This window comes from Lithobates pipiens, unplaced genomic scaffold (genome assembly GCF_037356315.1).
Source record: "Lithobates pipiens isolate NorthernLeopardFrog02 unplaced genomic scaffold, aLitPip1_a1.2 Scaffold_16, whole genome shotgun sequence".
Taxonomy (NCBI): Eukaryota; Metazoa; Chordata; class Amphibia; order Anura; family Ranidae; genus Lithobates; species Lithobates pipiens.
This window is the reverse complement of record NW_027507748.1, coordinates 46,408,078-46,429,365: the sequence shown is the minus strand read 5'-3', so window position 1 is coordinate 46,429,365 and position 21,288 is coordinate 46,408,078. Positions and strand designations below refer to the sequence as shown.

General features: G+C 48.8%; 1 protein-coding gene across 1 annotated transcript in view; it reads right to left on the bottom strand.

Annotated features, from left to right (window-relative positions):
• Positions 1-16,647, bottom strand: part of LOC143981763 (interferon-induced GTP-binding protein Mx2-like) — a 65,099-nt gene extending 48,452 nt beyond the window's left edge. The window contains exons 1-5 of the mRNA XM_077479844.1: positions 16,558-16,647; positions 9,935-10,120; positions 5,963-6,000; positions 2,963-3,158; positions 91-228 (exon numbers count right to left, since the gene is read on the bottom strand). Coding sequence (XP_077335970.1) covers positions 91-228; positions 2,963-3,158; positions 5,963-6,000; positions 9,935-9,971 — 409 coding nt within the window. The 5' untranslated portion in view covers positions 9,972-10,120; positions 16,558-16,647. The remainder of the gene's footprint in view (positions 1-90; positions 229-2,962; positions 3,159-5,962; positions 6,001-9,934; positions 10,121-16,557) is intronic.
• Between the last annotated feature and the right edge of the window lie 4,641 nt (positions 16,648-21,288).

Here is a 21,288-nt window from a genome sequence, read left to right as displayed (position 1 = left end):
AGTCAGACTATTTATAATCCCCTCTATGACATTATATTTAGTAATAGTTGTCGTAGCATCACATCTATACAGCCACATAAGACGGCTTACCCTTCCTGACTTCATCCTCCACGTCGGCTGGGCTTTCAATAGCTATGGATTCCTCTAGATATCTTATTTCGCAAGACCATGTTGTACCCTTCAGGGACTTTTTCAGTTGGAGTTCCAGCGGACAACGTGTGACGATTCCTGCAGGACGTGAGAATACAATCCTGTTACAAAATGTTTCAGCATCATATTATTTTTTCAGTGTAAAGCAACTGAATATATTCAATTTACATTAAAACAAAGGTGTGCATTGTCTTGGCCGCGTACACACGCGCGGACTGTTCGCCCAACCTTGTCCGCTGAACAGTGTTTGGGCGGACAGTCCGCTCGTGTGTGGGGCTTCAGCGGACAGTTTCAGCGGACAGTTGGACGAACAAGGTCTTACGGAAATTCCGAAAAACTGTCCGCTGAAACAAGGTTTCAGCGGACTGTTCGCTCGTGTGTAGGCTTGTTCGGCCAACTAAGTCTCGCGCATGCTCAGAAAGGATTTTCACGCCGAAAGCTATAATGCAGTGTATAGGACGTCGTATTTTTCGTCCCGTCGTACGTGCCGTTCACGTCATCGCGCACGGTTTCAGCAAACTGTTCGTCCGTCGTGTGTGGCCATGTCCGTCCATGCTAAGTTTGAGCGGACTGTTTGCCGAAACTGTTGGACGGACAAAGTTGGGCGAACAGTCCGCGCGTGTGTACGCGGCCTTACGGTTTATTAAAGTAAAAATGTATTTTCATAAAAGTAAGTCACAGCAACAACCTAACATATATCATTAAAATAAATAAAATATGCAATTGATATGAAATATAATCAGTGAATAAAGTGCATCTCCAGGGCTCATGTGCTTCAAGCATATGGCTTGATGACGTCACTGGCCCTGCCTTGACATGTTTCGTCACTTATAAACGCGACTTTCTCAAAGGATATTTGAGAAAAAATTGCCTGCCGTTTACATCTGAGAGCCTGCCCCTCCAACTCACAACAGAGGACTGGCGGACTAATAAATGAAGTATTATTCATTAGTTCCAGGGAGCAAGCAGCAGCAGATCAGGAGAATAGGTAGGTGAAATATGGGATTGTTACTGTTAGTCAAATGGTTAAAATGCAAACACAGGCAGAATGGAAAAGCCTGTTTCCCTGTTAGCATGCTCCCAAGAAGGACTCAGTGTGGAAGCAATGATCTCTTTGCAGAGATCCAACATGTCACATCCAACAGGGAGCTCTCCAATCAGCATTGAGCAGGTTTTACTAAATGCAAAGCTAAAGGTCTGACTTAGCAGGGTCATGTCAGACATCTGCAGAGAGACACCTACCTCAATACAAACAGTAAGGGGTCCTTCTCTGCAGGACGCTGGCACACCTTCTGCTTTGATGCAGCTGGAATATATTCAGCTGATTTAAATAGAAAGGTCATTTCTGTTAAGCCAACTCCAGAAAAATATTAGTTTTCGTTAGGGTTAGGGCAGTGTTTAAAAATACCTGTTGGGCTTTTATTTCTGCCTGCGAGCCCATTAAAACAGACCTTTACTTCTGACTGGTACCCACTCCCACTTCCGGCCTACACGAGAATCATGAAACCTTGGCCCGCTCACAACCTTCTAAGAAATGTCACACGTCCCAGGAGACCGCAGAACAAATCTGACTGTGCAGTGGGATCTTGCACATGCACCTTGAGGAGCTTGCTGCGGCACAGCAGATGTCACAGCCGTCTCCCACAGCCAAGATGGTGGCACCAAGGATGTGAAGATTGTCACAGCTGTCTCCCACAGCCAATACGGTGGCACCAAGGATGTGTGGGATCTTGCGCATGGCACCAAGGATGTCAAGATCGTCACAGCCGTCTCACACAGCCAAGATGATGGCACTAAGGATGTGAAGATCGTCACAGCTGTCTCCCACAGCCAAGATGGTGGCACCAAGGATGTGAAGATCGTCACAGCCGTCTCCCACAGCCAAGATGGTGACACCAAGGATGTGAAGATCGTCACAGTTGTCTCCCACAGCCAAGATGGTGGCACCAAGGATGTGAAAATCGTTACAGCCATCTCCCATAGCCAAGATGGTGGCACCAAGGATGTGAAGATCGTCACAGCCATCTCCCACAGTCAAGATGGTGGCACCAAGGATGTGAAGATTGTCACAGCCGTCTTCCACAGACTGGGATGCCATTAAAGTTGATGTGCCTGTAAAGGCAGGTGTCCCAATACTTTTGGTAGTATAGTGAAGGTGCCTACTCCCAGAGAAAAAAAAATACAATACATACAGAGGGAAGGGGGATGATCAGTGGAATGTTCCTTCTCAGGTGGAGTTCTGCTTTAACTTTAGTTCATAGCCAACATAGTGATCACATGACCAAGAACCACTCTGACAGGTCCTCGACCTTTCGTGAGAACCTGAGCTGAGATTGAGAGCCAGCAGCTGTGCAAAGTGTTGGTGACTAGCTCCCAAAGGAAGGAGGTTTATTAATGTATCCCCAGTACGAGGCGTGATGCTGAGGATTGTTAATATGCAGATTAAGGGTTAGGTAAGGGTTAATCGGCCACAGACCTGAAACAAACATGCACCCAGTGAATCTAAATTCTCATCATGCATGCTTGGGAAAGGTCAATGACTTTGCTAGGTTGTGAAGGCCGGCACCAGGATCATCAGGCACCTGCAACTTCAAAACAAGTCTTCTGCTCAGATATTCCTACATTGAACCATTTTCATTTGTCATTGCCCCTGAGGAAGCTTACAGTTGAATAGCATTACCGACCACCATGCACACTTGGGCCAATCTGAGTCAATGATAATCAACATGTTACTATGCTTATGGATTATGGGAGGAGAGCAGCGCCCTCTGGGGATGACATACCAACTCTATAATATGCAAGAACAACTTACCACTGCCTCTGGGGAGACACACTCCGGACAGAGCCTCCAGTACAGAACTTTTCCCAGAACTCTGATCACCAATGACTGCAATCGCTGGTAAGGCCAGATCCTTCTCCACCCCCAGCGCCCTCAGCGAGTCAATGAGGTCAATGCAGGGGCGGATCTGATTTTCATAATGTTGGCTCAGAACATTTTCTGGTAATCCCTAATATAAGAATAGAAAGAGGTTGGAAAATTTGTTATTTTTTTATTTTTTTTATATTCATTTATTATTTATGCATTTAATAAAGATTTATTTTCAGACCCCATGCGCGTCACTTTGGGCCTTCAAAAAATCTTTGGACCATTTCACAAAGGTGGCAAAGGGGAGGTAAAAATAGATGGTTGATACGCGTTTTTTACCATATTCCAACCATCTACCTAAATTCTGGCATTGCAGCTGGACAGTGTAGTACACATGCTACCGAAAGTTTCCCTCGGCTTTTAGAGCTTGGCAGGTGGTCCTGGCCGCTGGGGTCAATGGGACCACACTACAATGGCAGCCCCTTGGTTTGCGGCTGCAACACAGCATTTCAATATATAATCCACCTTAGATCACTTTTCAGAGGACAGTAAAGACTGTCGCCCATGCGAAAGAGCCCTTACAGTCTAAAGTCCTTTCCATGATTATTCGCAAACAAAGACACATGAAAAAACTCGCCACCGCCTTCATCTATAGCTGCTATAGATGAGGGCGGTGGCGAGTTTTTTCATATCGTATTTGTGTTGGTGCAGCAATGCACCAACACCTTTGCAGCCATTGTGCTACATGCTGGGTGTTTGGTGTGCTGCATGTACCTTTAAGAAGGGGTGGGCTCCCCTTCAGTCCACCTGACCTCATCTATCCATTAGAATGCATGTGCCTCCACTGTGGGGACACTCATACTTTAGTGTTAGGACCCCAGATACCAGGGTGCCTTGACGAGGCTCTGTGGCTTACGCATGCGTTTGCAAATGTGTGCGGACTAAACCCCTGTTTTTAACGTACTGTTAGACAGGTCAATTTGGTTGTCTGCGAGCTGGTGGAAAGTAGGCTTGGATTTTTCCTGGGCATTCCCCAGGCCTTGTTGGTAGAGACACAACATAGTTATACACATAGGGCCAATCTAATGTCTCAACCCCAGTTATACACATAGGGCCAATCTAATGTCTCTACCCCAGTTATACACATAGGGCCAATCTAATGTCTCTACCCCAGTTATACACATAGGACCAATCTAATGTCTCTACCCCAGTTATACACATAGGGCCAATCTAATGTCTCTACCCCAGTTATACACATAGGGATAATCTAATGTCCATAGGACCATAATGACCCTATCCTAGTTATACCCTGTAACGGAACCTCCCATACACCGCTTGAGTGTTTCCATCATGTACCACTTCCTCCAGTCTGAATATAGGTATTAGATATTATTGCCGCATATTACAACCACAAACAAGGCGGGACTTGTTTGGCTGCAAGTTGGAACATGAACTGTTTATTCAAACACAGTTACACACTCAGGGAACAAGTCCTTTGCATTCGGGGGAGGGGTAGACTGTCCAATCAGCAGGGAGAGCTGTTGGGAGGATTTCCCTCCTCCCCTCTACCCCCAGTCCACAGGCCAGGAGCACAAATACAAACATCCATCTCATAATACACTTCTCCTAAGGTAGACAGACACAACAGAACAATGGGACACAGCCACACCCCAAACAATCCCAGCAAAGAGTTCACAACAGCATGAAACAACACACAATATATACAACATTCCAGTGTGGCTGTACAGTGAGTCTGACTAGCACAGACCAGACTGGGGTTCTCAGTCAACCTCTGCCCCTAATGGACACAGGGATATTTACACATAGGAGGGGGGTCGTGGAGCTGGACCAAGTGCCTCCAGTGCTCCCCGAAGCAAGCTGGGCTCCATAAGCCCCCAGCCTAAAGTGACTCCTGTCACATACCCATATTGCAAAACCAATCCAATGTCGTTACCCTAGTTATGCACATAGCGTAGAACTTCTAATCTAATCTAAATCTAATGCCCTTATTCCACTTAGTCCAGGTAAACACATAGGACCAATCTAATGTCCTTATCCCACGTATTCCAGGTATACCCATAGGACCAATCTAATGTCCTTATCCAGTTATACCCACATGACCAATCTAATGTCCTTACCCTACTAATTCCAGGTATACCCATAAGACCAATCTAATGTCCTTACCCCACTAATTCCAGGTATACCCATAAGACCAATCTAATGTCCTTACCCCACTAATTCCAGGTATACCCATAAGACCAATCTAATGTCCTTACCCCACTAATTCCAGGTATACCCATAAGACCAATCTAATGTCCTTACCCCACTAATTCCAGGTATACCCATAAGACCAATCTAATGTCCTTACCCCACTAATTCCAGGTATACCCATAGAGCCAATCTAATGTCCTTATCCAGTTATACCCACAGGACCAATCTAATGTCCTTATCCCAGTTATTCCAGGTATATCCATAGGACCAATCTAATGTCCTTACCCCACTAATTCCAGGTATACCCATAGGGTCAATCTAATGTCCTTATCCCAGGTATACACATAGGACCGATCTATTGTCCCTATTCCAGTTATACACACACACACACACACACACACACACACACACACACCCTACCCTCTACCTCCTCACAATGAGGCATTTGGCTCTTGATTGGCAAGTACCCAAATTCCTGTTGAAATCAGCCTCTTGTTATCCTCTGCACAGCAGCCCTGTAGAGAACTAGGAGAGGGAGGGGCAGGACTGATAGCCAATCAGGCTTTACTGTGGGAGAGTCCTGAGAGGACGGCAGAGTGATGATTTTACTAGTGTGCTGTGCTGAGGATGGTTTACTGTCCAATCACATGCTGGAGCTATTGCTAAATATGGCCATTCTGTTTATATAATTGATTTGATAAATATTGATAGCAATCAGTAGAAATCACTACTTACAATGGCATCACCAGTCTCCTCCAAGCCGTTCGATAGTTCTGAAAAATCATATAAAAGAAACATTTTAATAGGAAAAAAATGTGTATTTTCAGTAAGGCTCTACTGACAGCTATGCAGATGAATTTTTACCCGTCTTTGCACATCACATTTAGGGTGAGCCCATTCATTTGAATAGGCAACCTTATGTGTTAAAAATCACACAAAAGTGCAGTACCAAAATGCACCACAGTTCATTGACACCGATGCGTTTTGGCTCATGATTTCGCTCATGTGTTAAGAATTAAATGGCTTTGCCTCCTCCCTGCAAAAGGGACGTGTTTCTTGTGCATTTCATGAACATTGCACAATTTTATGCTCTTTCCCACAAACAATAAATGTGAACCTAGTCTAAATCTCATATTTGATATTATTTTATCAATAAAAACTTTTGTAGATATAGACAACAAATGTTTAAGCACCCCATAGAAGATTTCGTTTTTTTTTTTTTCTATTGAAATTCTAACAGGTCAGCCATTTTTAAGTTTTTAGTTGGGCCCACACAGGCGATTTTATCAAGCAAATTTTATCTACTAAAATGATTTGGAGGGACTGTCCCTGATTTGGAGCAATTGTCCCTCTGTCCCTCTTTCCTCCTCATTTGTCCTTCATTTTGGTCTGATCTATACACTTGTATATAAAATGCACTTTTTATCTTTCAAAAAGCGTTTCCCCGCGCTAAACCTTTCATCCAATTTCTAAATTTCTGCATTTGTACATTGTGAAAGCCAATATAAAGGAATAGTAGTGGTAAAAAAAAAAGCACGTTTGGATTTAATTAATTAACCTTTTTGTTCTGGTTAATTTAACCACTTGCCGACCGGTGCACGCCGATGTACGTGGGCAGAATGGCACGGACAGGCAAATGGGCGTACAGGTACGTTAAAATTTTGAGGTACTTTAAATTTGCCGCCGTGCCATCGCATGCGCGCTGGTCGGGACCTCCGTGAGTCCGATCGCTGGGGTCCCGCGGACTTGATCGCCACGGGGATACCCGCAGTCGCCTCACGGGAAGGAAGAACGGGGAGATGCTAATGTAAACAAGCATCTCCCCGTTCTGCCTAGTGACACCGTCACTGATCTCTTCTCCTTGTGATCGGAGCAGAGATCAGTGACATGTCACACGTAGCCCCTCCCCCCCCAGGACACACTAAACCCCTCTCCGCCCCCTAGTGGTTAACCCCTTCACTGCCATTTGTATAGCACTGATCGCTGTATAAATGACAATGGTCCCAAAAATGTGTCAAAAAAATGTCCAATGTGTCCGCCGCAATGTCGCAGCCACCATTAAAAAATTTTTTTTTAAAAATGCTAGTAAAAAAAAAAAATGTATTAATAAAAAGGCCATAAAACTATCCCCTATTTTGTAAACGCTATAATTTTTGCGCAAACCAATCAATAGACGCTTATTGTGATTTTTTTTTTTTTTTTTTACCAAGAATATGTAGAAGAATATGTATCGGCCTAAACCGAGGAAAAAAACATTTTTTATATATATTTTTGAGGGATATTTATTATAGCAAAATGTAAAAAATAATGAGTTTTTCTTCAAAATTGTCGCTCATTTTTTGTTTATAGCGCAAAAAAATAAAAACCGCAGAGGTGATCAAATACCACCAAAAGAAAGCTCTATTTGTAGGAACAAAAGGACGTCAATTATGTTTGGGAGCCACGTCGCACGACCGCGCAATTGTCAGTTAAAGTGACACTGTGCCGAATTGCAAAAAGTGCTCTGTTCTTTGACCTGCAAAATGGTCCGGGGCTTAAGTGGTTAAGGGGGTGTGGCAGGGGCGTGTCCTATGCCTACATACGTTTGCTAGTAGGAAGGTGTGGTGCGGTTGCATGTAGTACTGATTAACTGAACCAATATGAAGCTTTGTACTGCCATTAGTGATTCATTGCTAGCACTTGCAGCAACCCATTGCTCCCTACGTGTAGCAATCCTTAGCCAATTTATCACAAAGTATGTCATGACCAATCATTTTCTAGCAAATAAGCCCCCCATGTGCGCCATGTCTTAAAGGATAAGTGTATTTGAACCTGTTCCCGCCAGCCATTAACATACACTATATTACCAAAAGTATTGGGACGCCTGTCTTTACACTCACACAAACTTTAATGGCATCCCAGTCTAAAGCCTCGTACACACGATCGGATTTTATTGCCAGGGAATTGTGTGATGACAGACTGTTTCCCTAAAATCCGACCGTTAGTACGCTCCATCAGACAATCGTTGTCCAACTTTCCGCCAACAAATATTGGACAGCAGGCTAGTAAATTTTCGGGGCACAACGGTCTGTTGTCAGATTTTCGTATCGTGTGTACACAAGTCCGTCACACAAAATTCCAAAGTACAAACAGGCATGCTCGGAATCAATGCTCACCAAACACGACATTAGCAGAAGGTGCCCCGAAGGGTGGCGCTCAAGAGCTGAATTTCCACGTAGTACGTCATCACGTTCGTGTTTGTTGGCCGATAATTGTGTACCGTTTGTATGCAAGACAAGTTCACGGCACACGCCCTTCGGACAAAAGTCTGACGCTCTGTTGGCCAACAATCCGATCGTCTGTACAAGGCTTTAGTCCGTAGGGTTCAATATTGAGTTGGCCCACCCTTTGCAGCTATAACAGCTTCAACTCTTCTGGGAAGGCCGTCCACAAGGTTTAGGAGTGTGTCTATGGGAAGGTTTGACTATTCTTCCAGAAGCGTATTTGTGAGGTCAGGCATTGATGTTGGACGAGAAGGCCTGGCTCCCAGTCTCCGCTCTCAATTCATCCTAAAGGTGTTCTATCAAGTTGAGGTCAGGACTCTGTGCAGGCCAGTCAAGTTCCTCCACCCCAAACTCACTCATTCATGTCTTTATGTACCTTGCTTTGTGCACTGGTCCAAATCATTTGGCGGAGGGGGGATTATGGTGTGGGGGCTGTTTTTCAGGGGTTGGGCCTGGCCCCTTCTAGTGAAGGGAACTCTTAAGGTGTCAGCATTCCAAGACATTTGGGACAATTTCATGCTCCCAAGTTTGTGGGAACAGTTTGGGGATGGCCCCTTCCTGTTCCAACTTGGCTGCGCACCAGTGCACAAAGCAAGGTCCATAAAGACACGGATGAGTGAGTTTGGGGTGAAGGAACTTGACTGGCCTGCACAGAGTCCTGATCTCAACCCAACAGAACACCTTTGGGATGAATTAGAGTGGAGACTGCGAGCCAGGCCTTCTTGTCTAACATCAGTACCTGACCTCACAAATGTGCTTCTGGAAGAATGGTCAAACATTCCCATAGACACACTCCTAAACCTTGTGGACAGACTTCCCAGAAGAGTTGAAGCTGTTATAGCTGCAAAGGGTGGGCCAACTCAATATTGAACCCTACGGACCAAGACTGGGATGTCAAAGTCTGTGTGCGTGTACAGGCAGGTGTCCCAATACTTTTGGTAATATAGTGTATATGCAGTGTCTTCGGTGTCAGTGAGTGGAAAAGTGTTCCATTGTTTATAGCATTGGGATGAATAGTGCCCCATCATTGGTATCAGTGGGATGAATAGTGCCCCATCATTGGTATCAGTGGGAGGAATAGTGCCCCATCATTGGTATCAGTGGGAGGAATAGTGCCCCATCATTGGTATCAGTGGGAGGAATAGTGCCCCATCATTGGTATCAGTGGGAGGAATAGTGCCCCATCATTGGTATCAGTGGGAGGAATAGTGCCCCATCGTTGGTGTCAGCGGAAGAATAGTGCCCCATCGTTGGTGTCAGTGGGAGGAATAGTGCCCCATCGTTGGTGTCAGTGGGTGAAATAGTGTCTCATATCAGAGTGAGGAGTAGTGCCCCAAGGTCCAGATAAAGACAGGCCAAGTGCCACTTCCTGCCCGCAGGCCATAGGTTGGAGATCACCGTTGTACATGAACAAATTCATAGAAGGAAAGCTCTTGAATGTTACCTGCATTGGGCAGAGGTTCCTCCACAAGGTCCAGCATGATCAGATCTTCGGTCTCTTCCCTCTGGTCAATCACGGCTCTTCAGTATTTAGCCAGAGCAACAATGATAATCAGCTTAAGCTTCAGAGCTTTGTGTCTGCTGGCTCAAAGGTGTGCAGAATAAAGGAGGCTGTTGACTGGCTGAAGTTCTAAAGATGCATACAAATAATCTGTCAGAAGATTGGAGGAAACAAACACCCAAAGAGGGCATGATGCAAAAAATGACAACCCCCCCCCCCCCCCCCCCAAAAAAAAAAAAAAAAAAAAAAGAAGATCTCTCTACTATACCAGATGAATAAAAAAAATGATTAAGCCCATCTCCAGCTTTTTTTTGTTGTTGGGAAAAAGTGGGTAAGGGTGTGTTGGGGCAGGTCACTTGCTGGCCCACAGTGGTCACTCAGACAGGAAGTGAGGAAAATATTCCAATGGGGACACATCAGTGATAACACGACATTATACTCACAGTTAGCCCCACGAATACAGAACTGAAGGCAAAACATTGCTAGACCATATGGGTACTACTTTAAGATATGAAAAGGATATTTTACCAGCACCATGGATGCCCTGCTAAACTTGAGAGGGTTTGGGGAGGTTGGCATGATGCACCAGGCTTGGCCCCCAGTGGACCTTTGGAGTGTGAAATATTAATGCTCCTATTGGCACTGTCATTTGTTTTCAGCCACTAGGTGGGGCTGTATGTTCTCTTTAGTGTGCTCTATGCAGTTGGAAGCTGTAATTGAATACATATACATATACACACACACATATGACCAAAGGAGAAGGGGAGCAGGTGCCCTCTGGTGGTGGGAGGGTGGCTGACCACAGAGATGGAAGAGAGAGGTGGTGCTGGGAGAAGGGGAGCAGGCGCCCTTTTGTGGTTGAAGGATAGCAGTGCACTAGACCCACACAAGGCACCAGATCCCTCGCATGCAGAGCACAGAGCAGACCCCACCAACCCGACAAGAGCCGGAGCTCAGGCAGCTATGCAAGAGGCCCTCAGTTGCCACCTCAACCCTTTAAACCCAAACACATATGCGTTACACAGGTTCCGAGGCTAATTGAATGCATGTAGGGCACCGAGTTTAATTACCATCGTACTTGGCCACAAAACCTGTATACTGTTTGTTAGATTTTAAAGGAATGAGGTGGCCACCCAACACAGAATGGACCTCAATCTCTTGCTGCCCACTCCCGCAGCAGTGCCAAGGATCAACACCCATCCACGGGCCGGGGGGGGTTGGGGGACCTCTTCTGTAACTCATTATAAAGTCTGAACTAGAGTTTGGCTTCAATTTGTTTGTGTATCTAAATCTGCTTATGTATTTAACACTCCCCCCTCCCCCCCCCCCCCCCCAGACTGATAATGCTGATGTGCCTCCTGTTCTCATTTATCCAGAGTGTTTTTTTTCTCACTAATACAGGAGGTGTGTTGCTGGCCAGATCACTAGGTAAACACATGGGGGGGGGGAAAGCCTAAAAAAAGAAAAATAATGTAGCTATCTCACATCTACCGACTAGTAAGCTGCAATATATTTGTAATATATTTTTGGTTTTGGGTATAATACTGTAGTAATAAGTTTAGTTAATTTTTTTTTTTTCAGCTCAGTGCTTACATCGAATGAGAAGTGTCCCTTGTGCTGGTAGCTGCTCTCTATGCTTAAATCTTCAACGCTTACCCCCATTACCCACGCAGTGGGAATCTTCCAGTGCTGCGGGGGTTAATGCTATCAGCAAGACTTGTCCAGCATACCTGTTATCCCCCAGCCTTTTCACCCCCTACTCTATTCCTAGAAGTTTCCTTTAACCACTTGCTTACTGGGCACTTAAACCCCCCTCAGTCCCAGACCAATTTTCAGCTTTCAGCACTGATGCACTTTGAATGACAATTGCGCGGGCATACAACACTGTACCCAAACGAAATTTTTATCATTTTTTTCCCACAAATAGAGCTTTCTTTTGGTGGTATTTAATTACAGCTCGGAGTTTTATTTTTTGCTAAACAAACAAAAAAAATGCAAAAAAAAAAAAATCATGTTTCATAGTTTGTTATAAAATTTTGCAAACAGGTCATTTTTCTCCTTCATTGAAATGCGCTGATGAGGCAGGGCTGGTGGGCACTGATAGGCGGCACCGATTGGCTGCACTGGTGGGCACCGATTGGCTGCACTGGTGGGCACTGATAGGTACAGTTAAGGCAGCACCGATAGGCACAGATAAGGCAGTACTGATGGGCACAGATAAGATGGCACTGATGGGTGGCACGGATAGGTACCACTGATAGATGGGACTGATGGGCACTAATAGGTGGCACTGGTAGATGACACTGATGGGCGTGGATATGTGGCACCGGGGTGAAGCACTGTTGTTGAGGCAGATTATGGGCACTGATAGGTGGCACTGTGGGCACTAATAAGCTGGCCGTGATCGGGATGTCACGGCCACCGGTGATCGGCTTTTTTTTTTTTTACTCCTGTTGTGTCACGTGATCAGCTGTCATTGGCTGACAGCTGATCACGTGGTAAGGGGTCGGGATCGACCCCTTGCTCCGATCCGTGATCAGGTGAGTCTCAGACTCGCTGATCACAGAGCGTGCCGCGCGCGCACGGGACGACGTCAATAGACGTCGACCCGGCAAAGCAGGTCCGCGCTGTAGCCGTCATTCGGCTATAGCGCGGATCTCTAGTGGTTAACCACTTGACATCCGCCCTATGGCTGAATGATGGCCACAGCGCGGACCTGAATTCCCGGGAGGCCATCATATGACGCCCTCCCCTGTGCACGCTCCCTGGTGCGCCCTACAGGGTTAAGGGGCCGGTCCCGGCCCCTTACCATTGTCTGACAGCTGATCACATGATCAAAACAAAAGCTCGGTAATTTTTTTTTTCTCAAGCTGACAGCGGAAGAGAAAAAACAAAAAAAAAGCTCATCACCGGCTCATCTTAAAGGAAAAAAAGAGAGGCAATTATGCCTCATTTATGCCACCTGACAGTGCCCACAAGTGCCACCTATCAATGCCCACAAGTGCTACCTATCAATGCCCACCAGTGGTGCCAATCAGTGCCACCTAGAAGTGCTGCCTATTAGTGTAACTGATAAGTGCCCATCACTGCCACCCATCAGTACCCATCAGTGCCGCCTCATCAGCGTACATCAATGATGGAAAAAAAATTACCCGTTTAAAATTTTTATAACAAAATAAAAAAAAACATTTTTTATTTGGTCTTTTTACTTTTATAAAAATCGTGCGGGTGATCAAATACCACCAAAAGAAATCTCTATTTGCAGTCTAGCATGACCGCGCAATTGTCATTCAAAGTGCATCAGCGCTGAAAGCTGAAAATTGGTCTGTATAGGAGGGGGGTTTAAGTGCCCGGTAAGCAAGTGGTTAAAGAAAAGCATCTAATAATTGGAGAAGGTGTGAATGAGCCCTAATAGTGAGTATTGCATTCCCTATGCAGTAATAAAATACAGAGGTTACACATGGTGACAGGGTCTCTTTAGGCCCCAGCTAACATACAACACGGCTCATAGAATAACGCTGGTCCTTTATATCTGATTACATTCAGACTGAACGATGATGTCATCACAGATCCAGCAGCACAAGGAAGTACATCAGCAGACCGCAGAGCGTCCGTCTGGCTGTGGGATCAAACATCATCCATTTCACAATCACTGACACACTGGAAATGGGACAGGTGTATGCGGTCAGGCAGACAAGACGCTGTAATATTACTAAAGAGGACCTGTCACCTACAAGTGGACCAGCTCTAAGCAATACTGATTCACCCTCTCCGTTGGTCCTGGTGACCAGGATTAGGGACGAGCTCGGTGCTCGACTCAAACATCGGCCGTTCGGTGAATTCAGAACTTTGTGGACCGTTCGCACCAAATTCGTGTGGCACGAACGGCCCGCAATGCACTACGCCATCGCAGTGCATTGCTGGCTCATGATTGGCCAAGCATGCACTGTGACCCCACATGCCTGGCCAATCACAGCACCGGCAGCGAGGAGAGCCATGATTGGCCACAGGCAGGATTGTGGGTGCTCCCTCCTTCCCATTTCTTGTTGTCACCAGTTACTTCCTAACAGACCACAGGAACAACTACCGTTACGGCGAGTAGACGCTATTAAATATTTGGGAGTATCTGCATCACGAGCCCCCCGGCTGATTATATACCCCTTAAAATAGAGCCTCTATTTACCCCAACCAAATCCAGAATTCAAATATGGGGCATCTTCCACTAGGTGTATGGGGATGCAGTAATCTAATAAAAATGGTATTGTTGCCCAAAATACTATATACACTATGGCATACGCCAGTATACCTACCCCTAAAATATGGAAGCTTTGCTCAAACCATTCGTTTGGGGTGCCGACACAAACTCGCCTGGAGGATTCTCGAGAATCCCACTGATCTAGGCGGAACACCCCATCCCGATTTTAATGTGGAGTTCCACCCAAAAATGGAACTTCCACTTTAAGCACTCCTCGCCCCCTTACATGCCACGTTTGGCACGTCATTTCTTGGGGGGGGGGGAGTGGGGGCTTCATTAGGAGGGGGACTTCCTGTCCCACTTCCTCCTTCCGCCCAGGCGACTCATTTCACTTTAGGCGGCCCCTCCCTCTACAGCAGTGGTCATCAACCCCATCCTCGGGGCCCACTAACAGGCCAGGTTTTATGTATTACATTGGGGAGATGCAGACTAGAATACGGCAATCACTGTGCAGAAAATGAGATCACCTGTCATGCATTTCAGTTATCATGTAATCCTGGCCTGTTAGTGGGTCCTGAGGACGGGGTTGATGACCACTGCTCTAGGCGATCTCCTGGGACATGTGACAGATCCCATGAGATCGCCTGTCCACGCTGGGAGCGCAGCGCAACCCACGCATGCGCCGTGCCTGGCAGTGAAGCCGAAAGCTGTCACAGCTGGTGCCCAGACTGGCAGTGGAGGCGCCGGCGGAGGGGAGGGGGAGAGGAGTGATGCTCAGTTCGGCCGCATTGGCTGGACCATGGAACAGGTAAGTGCCTGTTTATTAAAAGTCAGCAACTACACTTTTTGTAGCTGCTGACTTTTAATAAATATGAAAAGCCTGGAGCTTTTAATCTAAACTATCTCACCTCTCAACTATCTCTATTATATCGCAGAGACAAAACAGAGAGATTCAGTACACTCCTGTGCCCAAAGTGGGCGCCACAGACCTCAGACCCACCTAGTGCCATCGCAGTGGGCTCTGAGGGAGATGGTAGGTCTCTCTTATCATTATAGGTGAACACGGGATATCACCTCTGATAAATTCCCAAACACAACGGCTTCAGGCTCCAGAAGGCGGGAATTACAATGTGGCCACCGCGCCACATCGATCCGCTCTCCTCTCCTCTGCCTCCCTCGCACACCATGGCTGAGCTGCTGCTGCAGGGCACATGAAGTCTGTCCCTGTCCAGGTCAGGTAGGTCAGTCAGTGCATGTCAGGTCGGTCAATGCGTGTCAGTGTATGTCAGGTAGGTAGCTCAGTGTATGTCAGGTAGGTAGCTCAGTGTGTGTGTGTCTATCAGGTAGTGTTCAATCCAACAGGTAGGAAGGTAGGTCAGTGCATGTCAGTCAGTTAGGTAGGTCCGTGTATGTCAGGTAGTTCAATGTATGTCAGTGTGTTTGTGTGTGTAAGTCAGGTAGGTAGGCCAGTGTGTGTCAGTGTATGGTAGGTAGGTCAGTGAGTGTCAGGTAGGTCTGTCAGGTAGGTAGGTCAGTGTATGTCAGGTAGGTAGCTTAGTGTATGTCAGGTAGGTAGGTCAGTGTGTGTCTGTTAGGTAGGTGGGTCAGTGTGTGTCAGGTAGGTGTGTCTGTCAAGTAGGTAGGTCAGTGCGTGTATGTCAGGTAGGTATGTCACGTAGGTCAGTGTGTGTAGGTCAGGTAGGTAGATAAGTCAGTGTGTGTCAGGTAGGAAGGTAGGTCAATGTATGTCAGTGTGTGTGTGTGTGTGTGTGTCAGTGCGTGTCTGGTAGGTAGGTCAGTGCATGTCAGGTAGGTAGGTATGTGTCAGGTAGGTAGGTAGTTCAGTGCGTGTCTGGTAGGTATGTCAGTGTGTGTAGGTCAGTGTATTTCAGGTAGCTGAGTTTAGTGGTCAACACAACCCCCAACACAACCCCACCGCCCAGCCAAAAAACACCGCACCCTATGAAGCCCCTGGTCTTTTTGCCACCCCAGATTATTACAATATATATATTATACACATAGCAGCTCAAATACATGTGAAATACAAGTGTATACAGTCTAGGTCTCTGTATATATATATAATGTGTGTTTTTCTATTGAGGACAAATTCAGGACTCGGAGAGAAGTACAATATATATCAGATTTCAGAAATAGTCTATTAAATAAACATTTTCTGGAGTGCAGAACAGATTAAGGTGCTTCTGAAGTCAGATGACTACCAGATGAATTCTGATTGGTTGCTGTATTTGATGAAGAATAAGGAACTCTTTTAGAATGAGGCCAGTCATGTCTGGGAGAGGAGACCGAGTCCTTATCTCAGGATCTCTTCTAATCTCCGGCTTTATATAATAAGAGATAGAAGAGTACTTACCTCCTGTGCCCGGCTCCAGGATCAGGATGGGAAGAGCCCGCCCTCCCTCCGCTTTTATTACAGGGATGTCCTGTGGCTCCTCCCCCTCTGATTTCTGTTCCGGAGAATAGAAAGTGAAACCCGTTCTCCTCTCTCACTTCTGCGGAATGGAAACTGAGACCGTGTAACCCCTTCACTGCCAGATCACCGACACATCTGGGGTCCCGTGTAACCCCTTCACTGCCAGATCACCGACACATCTGGGGTCCCGTGTAACCCCTTCACTGCCAGATCACCGACACACATCTGGGGTCCCTCCCGTGTAACCCCTTCACTGCCAGGTCACCGACACACATCTGGGGTTCCGTGTAACCCCTTCACTGCCAGATCACCGACACATCTGGGGTCCCGTGTAACCCCTTTACTGCCAGGTCACCGACACACATCTGGGGTTCCGTGTAACCCCTTCACTGCCAGATCACCGACACATCTGGGGTCCCGTGTAACCCCTTCACTGCCAGATCATCGACACACATCTGGGGTCCCTCCCGTGTAACCCCTTCACTGCCAGGTCACCGACACACATCTGGGGTCCCATGTAACCCCTTCACTGCCAGGTCACCGACACACATCTGGGGTCCCGTGTAACCCCTTCACTGCCAGATCACCGACACATCTGGGGTCCCGTGTAACCCCTTCACTGCCAGATCACCGACACATCTGGGGTCCCGTGTAACCCCTTCACTGCCAGATCACCGACACATCTGGGGTCCCGTGTAACCCCTTCACTGCCAGATCACCGACACACATCTGGGGTCCCTCCCGTGTAACCCCTTCACTGCCAAATCACCGACACACATCTGGGGTCCCGTGTAACCCCTTCACTGCCAGATCACCGACACATCTGGGGTCCCGTGTAACCCCTTCACTGCCAGATCACCGACACACATCTGGGGTCCCTCCCGTGTAACCCCTTCACTGCCAGGTCACCGACACACATCTGGGGTTCCGTGTAACCCCTTCACTGCCAGATCACCGACACATCTGGGGTCCCGTGTAACCCCTTTACTGCCAGGTCACCGACACACATCTGGGGTTCCGTGTAACCCCTTCACTGCCAGATCACCGACACATCTGGGGTCCCGTGTAACCCCTTCACTGCCAGATCATCGACACACATCTGGGGTCCCTCCCGTGTAACCCCTTCACTGCCAGGTCACCGACACACATCTGGGGTCCCATGTAACCCCTTCACTGCCAGGTCACCGACACACATCTGGGGTCCCGTGTAACCCCTTCACTGCCAGATCACCGACACATCTGGGGTCCCGTGTAACCCCTTCACTGCCAGATCACCGACACACATCTGGGGTCCCTCCCGTGTAACCCCTTCACTGCCAAATCACCGACACACATCTGGGGTCCCGTGTAACCCCTTCACTGCCAGATCACCGACACATCTGGGGTCCCGTGTAACCCCTTCACTGCCAGATCACCGACACAGATCTGGGGTCCCGTGTAACCCCTTCACTGCCAGATCACCGATACACATCTGGGGTCCCTCCCGTGTAACCCCTTCACTGCCAGGTCACCGACACACATCTGGGGTTCCGTGTAACCCCTTCACTGCCAGATCACCGACACATCTGGGGTCCCGTGTAACCCCTTTACTGCCAGGTCACCGACACACATCTGGGGTTCCGTGTAACCCCTTCACTGCCAGATCACCGACACATCTGGGGTCCCGTGTAACCCCTTCACTGCCAGATCATCGACACACATCTGGGGTCCCTCCCGTGTAACCCCTTCACTGCCAGGTCACCGACACACATCTGGGGTCCCATGTAACCCCTTCACTGCCAGGTCACCGACACACATCTGGGGTCCCGTGTAACCCCTTCACTGCCAGATCACCGACACATCTGGGGTCCCGTGTAACCCCTTCACTGCCAGATCACCGACACACATCTGGGGTCCCTCCCGTGTAACCCCTTCACTGCCAAATCACCGACACACATCTGGGGTCCCGTGTAACCCCTTCACTGTCAGATCACCGACACATCTGGGGTCCCGTGTAACCCCTTCACTGCCAGATCACCGACACAGATCTGGGGTCCCGTGTAACCCCTTCACTGCCAGATCACCGATACACATCTGGGGTCCCTCCCGTGTAACCCCTTCACTGCCAGATCACCGATACACATCTGGGGTCCCTCCCGTGTAACCCCTTCACTGCCAGGTCACCGACACACATCTGGGGTCCCGTGTAACCCCTTCACTGCCAGATCACCAACACATCTGGGGTCCCGTGTAACCCCTTCACTGCCAGATCACCGATACACATCTGGGGTCCCATGTAACCCCTTCACTGCCAGGTCACCGACACACATCTGGGGTCCCGTGTAACCCCTTCACTGCCAGATCACCAACACATCTGGGGTCCCGTGTAACCCCTTCACTGCCAGATCACCAACACATCTGGGGTCCCATGTAACCCCTTCACTGCCAGGTCACCGACACACATCTGGGGTTCCGTGTAACCCCTTCACTGCCAGATCACCGACACATCTGGGGTCCCGTGTAACCCCTTCACTGCCAGATCACCAACACATCTGGGGTCCCATGTAACCCCTTCACTGCCAGGTCACCGACACACATCTGGGGTTCCGTGTAACCCCTTCACTGCCAGATCACCGACACATCTGGGGTCCCGTGTAACCCCTTCACTGCCAGGTCACCGACACACATCTGGGGTTCCGTGTAACCCCTTCACTGCCAGATCACCGACACATCTGGGGTCCCGTGTAACCCCTTCACTGCCAGATCACCAACACATCTGGGGTCCCGTGTAACCCCTTCACTGCCAGGTCACCGACACACATCTGGGGTCCCGTGTAACCCCTTCACTGCCAGATCACCAACACATCTGGGGTCCCGTGTAACCCCTTCACTGCCAGATCACCGACACACATCTGGGGTCCCTCCCGTGTAACCCCTTCACTGCCAGGTCACCGACACACATCTGGGGTCCCATGTAACCCCTTCACTGCCAGGTCACCGACACACATCTGGGGTCCCGTGTAACCCCTTCACTGCCAGATCACCGACACATCTGGGGTCCCGTGTAACCCCTTCACTGCCAGATCACCGACACACATCTGGGGTCCCTCCCGTGTAACCCCTTCACTGCCAAATCACCGACACACATCTGGGGTCCCGTGTAACCCCTTCACTGCCAGATCACCGACACATCTGGGGTCCCGTGTAACCCCTTCACTGCCAGATCACCGACACAGATCTGGGGTCCCGTGTAACCCCTTCACTGCCAGATCACCGATACACATCTGGGGTCCCTCCCGTGTAACCCCTTCACTGCCAGATCACCGATACACATCTGGGGTCCCTCCCGTGTAACCCCTTCACTGCCAGGTCACCGACACACATCTGGGGTCCCGTGTAACCCCTTCACTGCCAGATCACCAACACATCTGGGGTCCCGTGTAACCCCTTCACTGCCAGATCACCGATACACATCTGGGGTCCCATGTAACCCCTTCACTGCCAGGTCACCGACACACATCTGGGGTCCCGTGTAACCCCTTCACTGCCAGATCACCAACACATCTGGGGTCCCGTGTAACCCCTTCACTGCCAGATCACCAACACATCTGGGGTCCCATGTAACCCCTTCACTGCCAGGTCACCGACACACATCTGGGGTTCCGTGTAACCCCTTCACTGCCAGATCACCGACACATCTGGGGTCCCGTGTAACCCCTTCACTGCCAGGTCACCGACACACATCTGGGGTTCCGTGTAACCCCTTCACTGCCAGATCACCGACACATCTGGGGTCCCGTGTAACCCCTTCACTGCCAGATCACCAACAAATCTGGGGTCCCGTGTAACCCCTTCACTGCCAGGTCACCGACACACATCTGGGGTCCCGTGTAACCCCTTCACTGCCAGATCACCAACACATCTGGGGTCCCGTGTAACCCCTTCACTGCCAGATCACCGACACACATCTGGGGTCCCTCCCGTGTAACCCCTTCACTGCCAGGTCACCGACACACATCTGGGGTCCCATGTAACCCCTTCACTGCCAGGTCACCGACACACATCTGGGGTCCCGTGTAACCCCTTCACTGCCAGATCACCGACACATCTGGGGTCCCGTGTAACCCCTTCACTGCCAGATCACCGACACACATCTGGGGTCCCTCCCGTGTAACCCCTTCACTGCCAAATCACCGACACACATCTGGGGTCCCGTGTAACCCCTTCACTGCCAGATCACCGACACATCTGGGGTCCCGTGTAACCCCTTCACTGCCAGATCACCGACACAGATCTGGGGTCCCGTGTAACCCCTTCACTGCCAGATCACCGATACACATCTGGGGTCCCTCCCGTGTAACCCCTTCACTGCCAGATCACCGATACACATCTGGGGTCCCTCCCGTGTAACCCCTTCACTGCCAGGTCACCGACACACATCTGGGGTCCCGTGTAACCCCTTCACTGCCAGATCACCAACACATCTGGGGTCCCGTGTAACCCCTTCACTGCCAGATCACCGATACACATCTGGGGTCCCATGTAACCCCTTCACTGCCAGGTCACCGACACACATCTGGGGTCCCGTGTAACCCCTTCACTGCCAGATCACCAACACATCTGGGGTCCCGTGTAACCCCTTCACTGCCAGATCACCAACACATCTGGGGTCCCATGTAACCCCTTCACTGC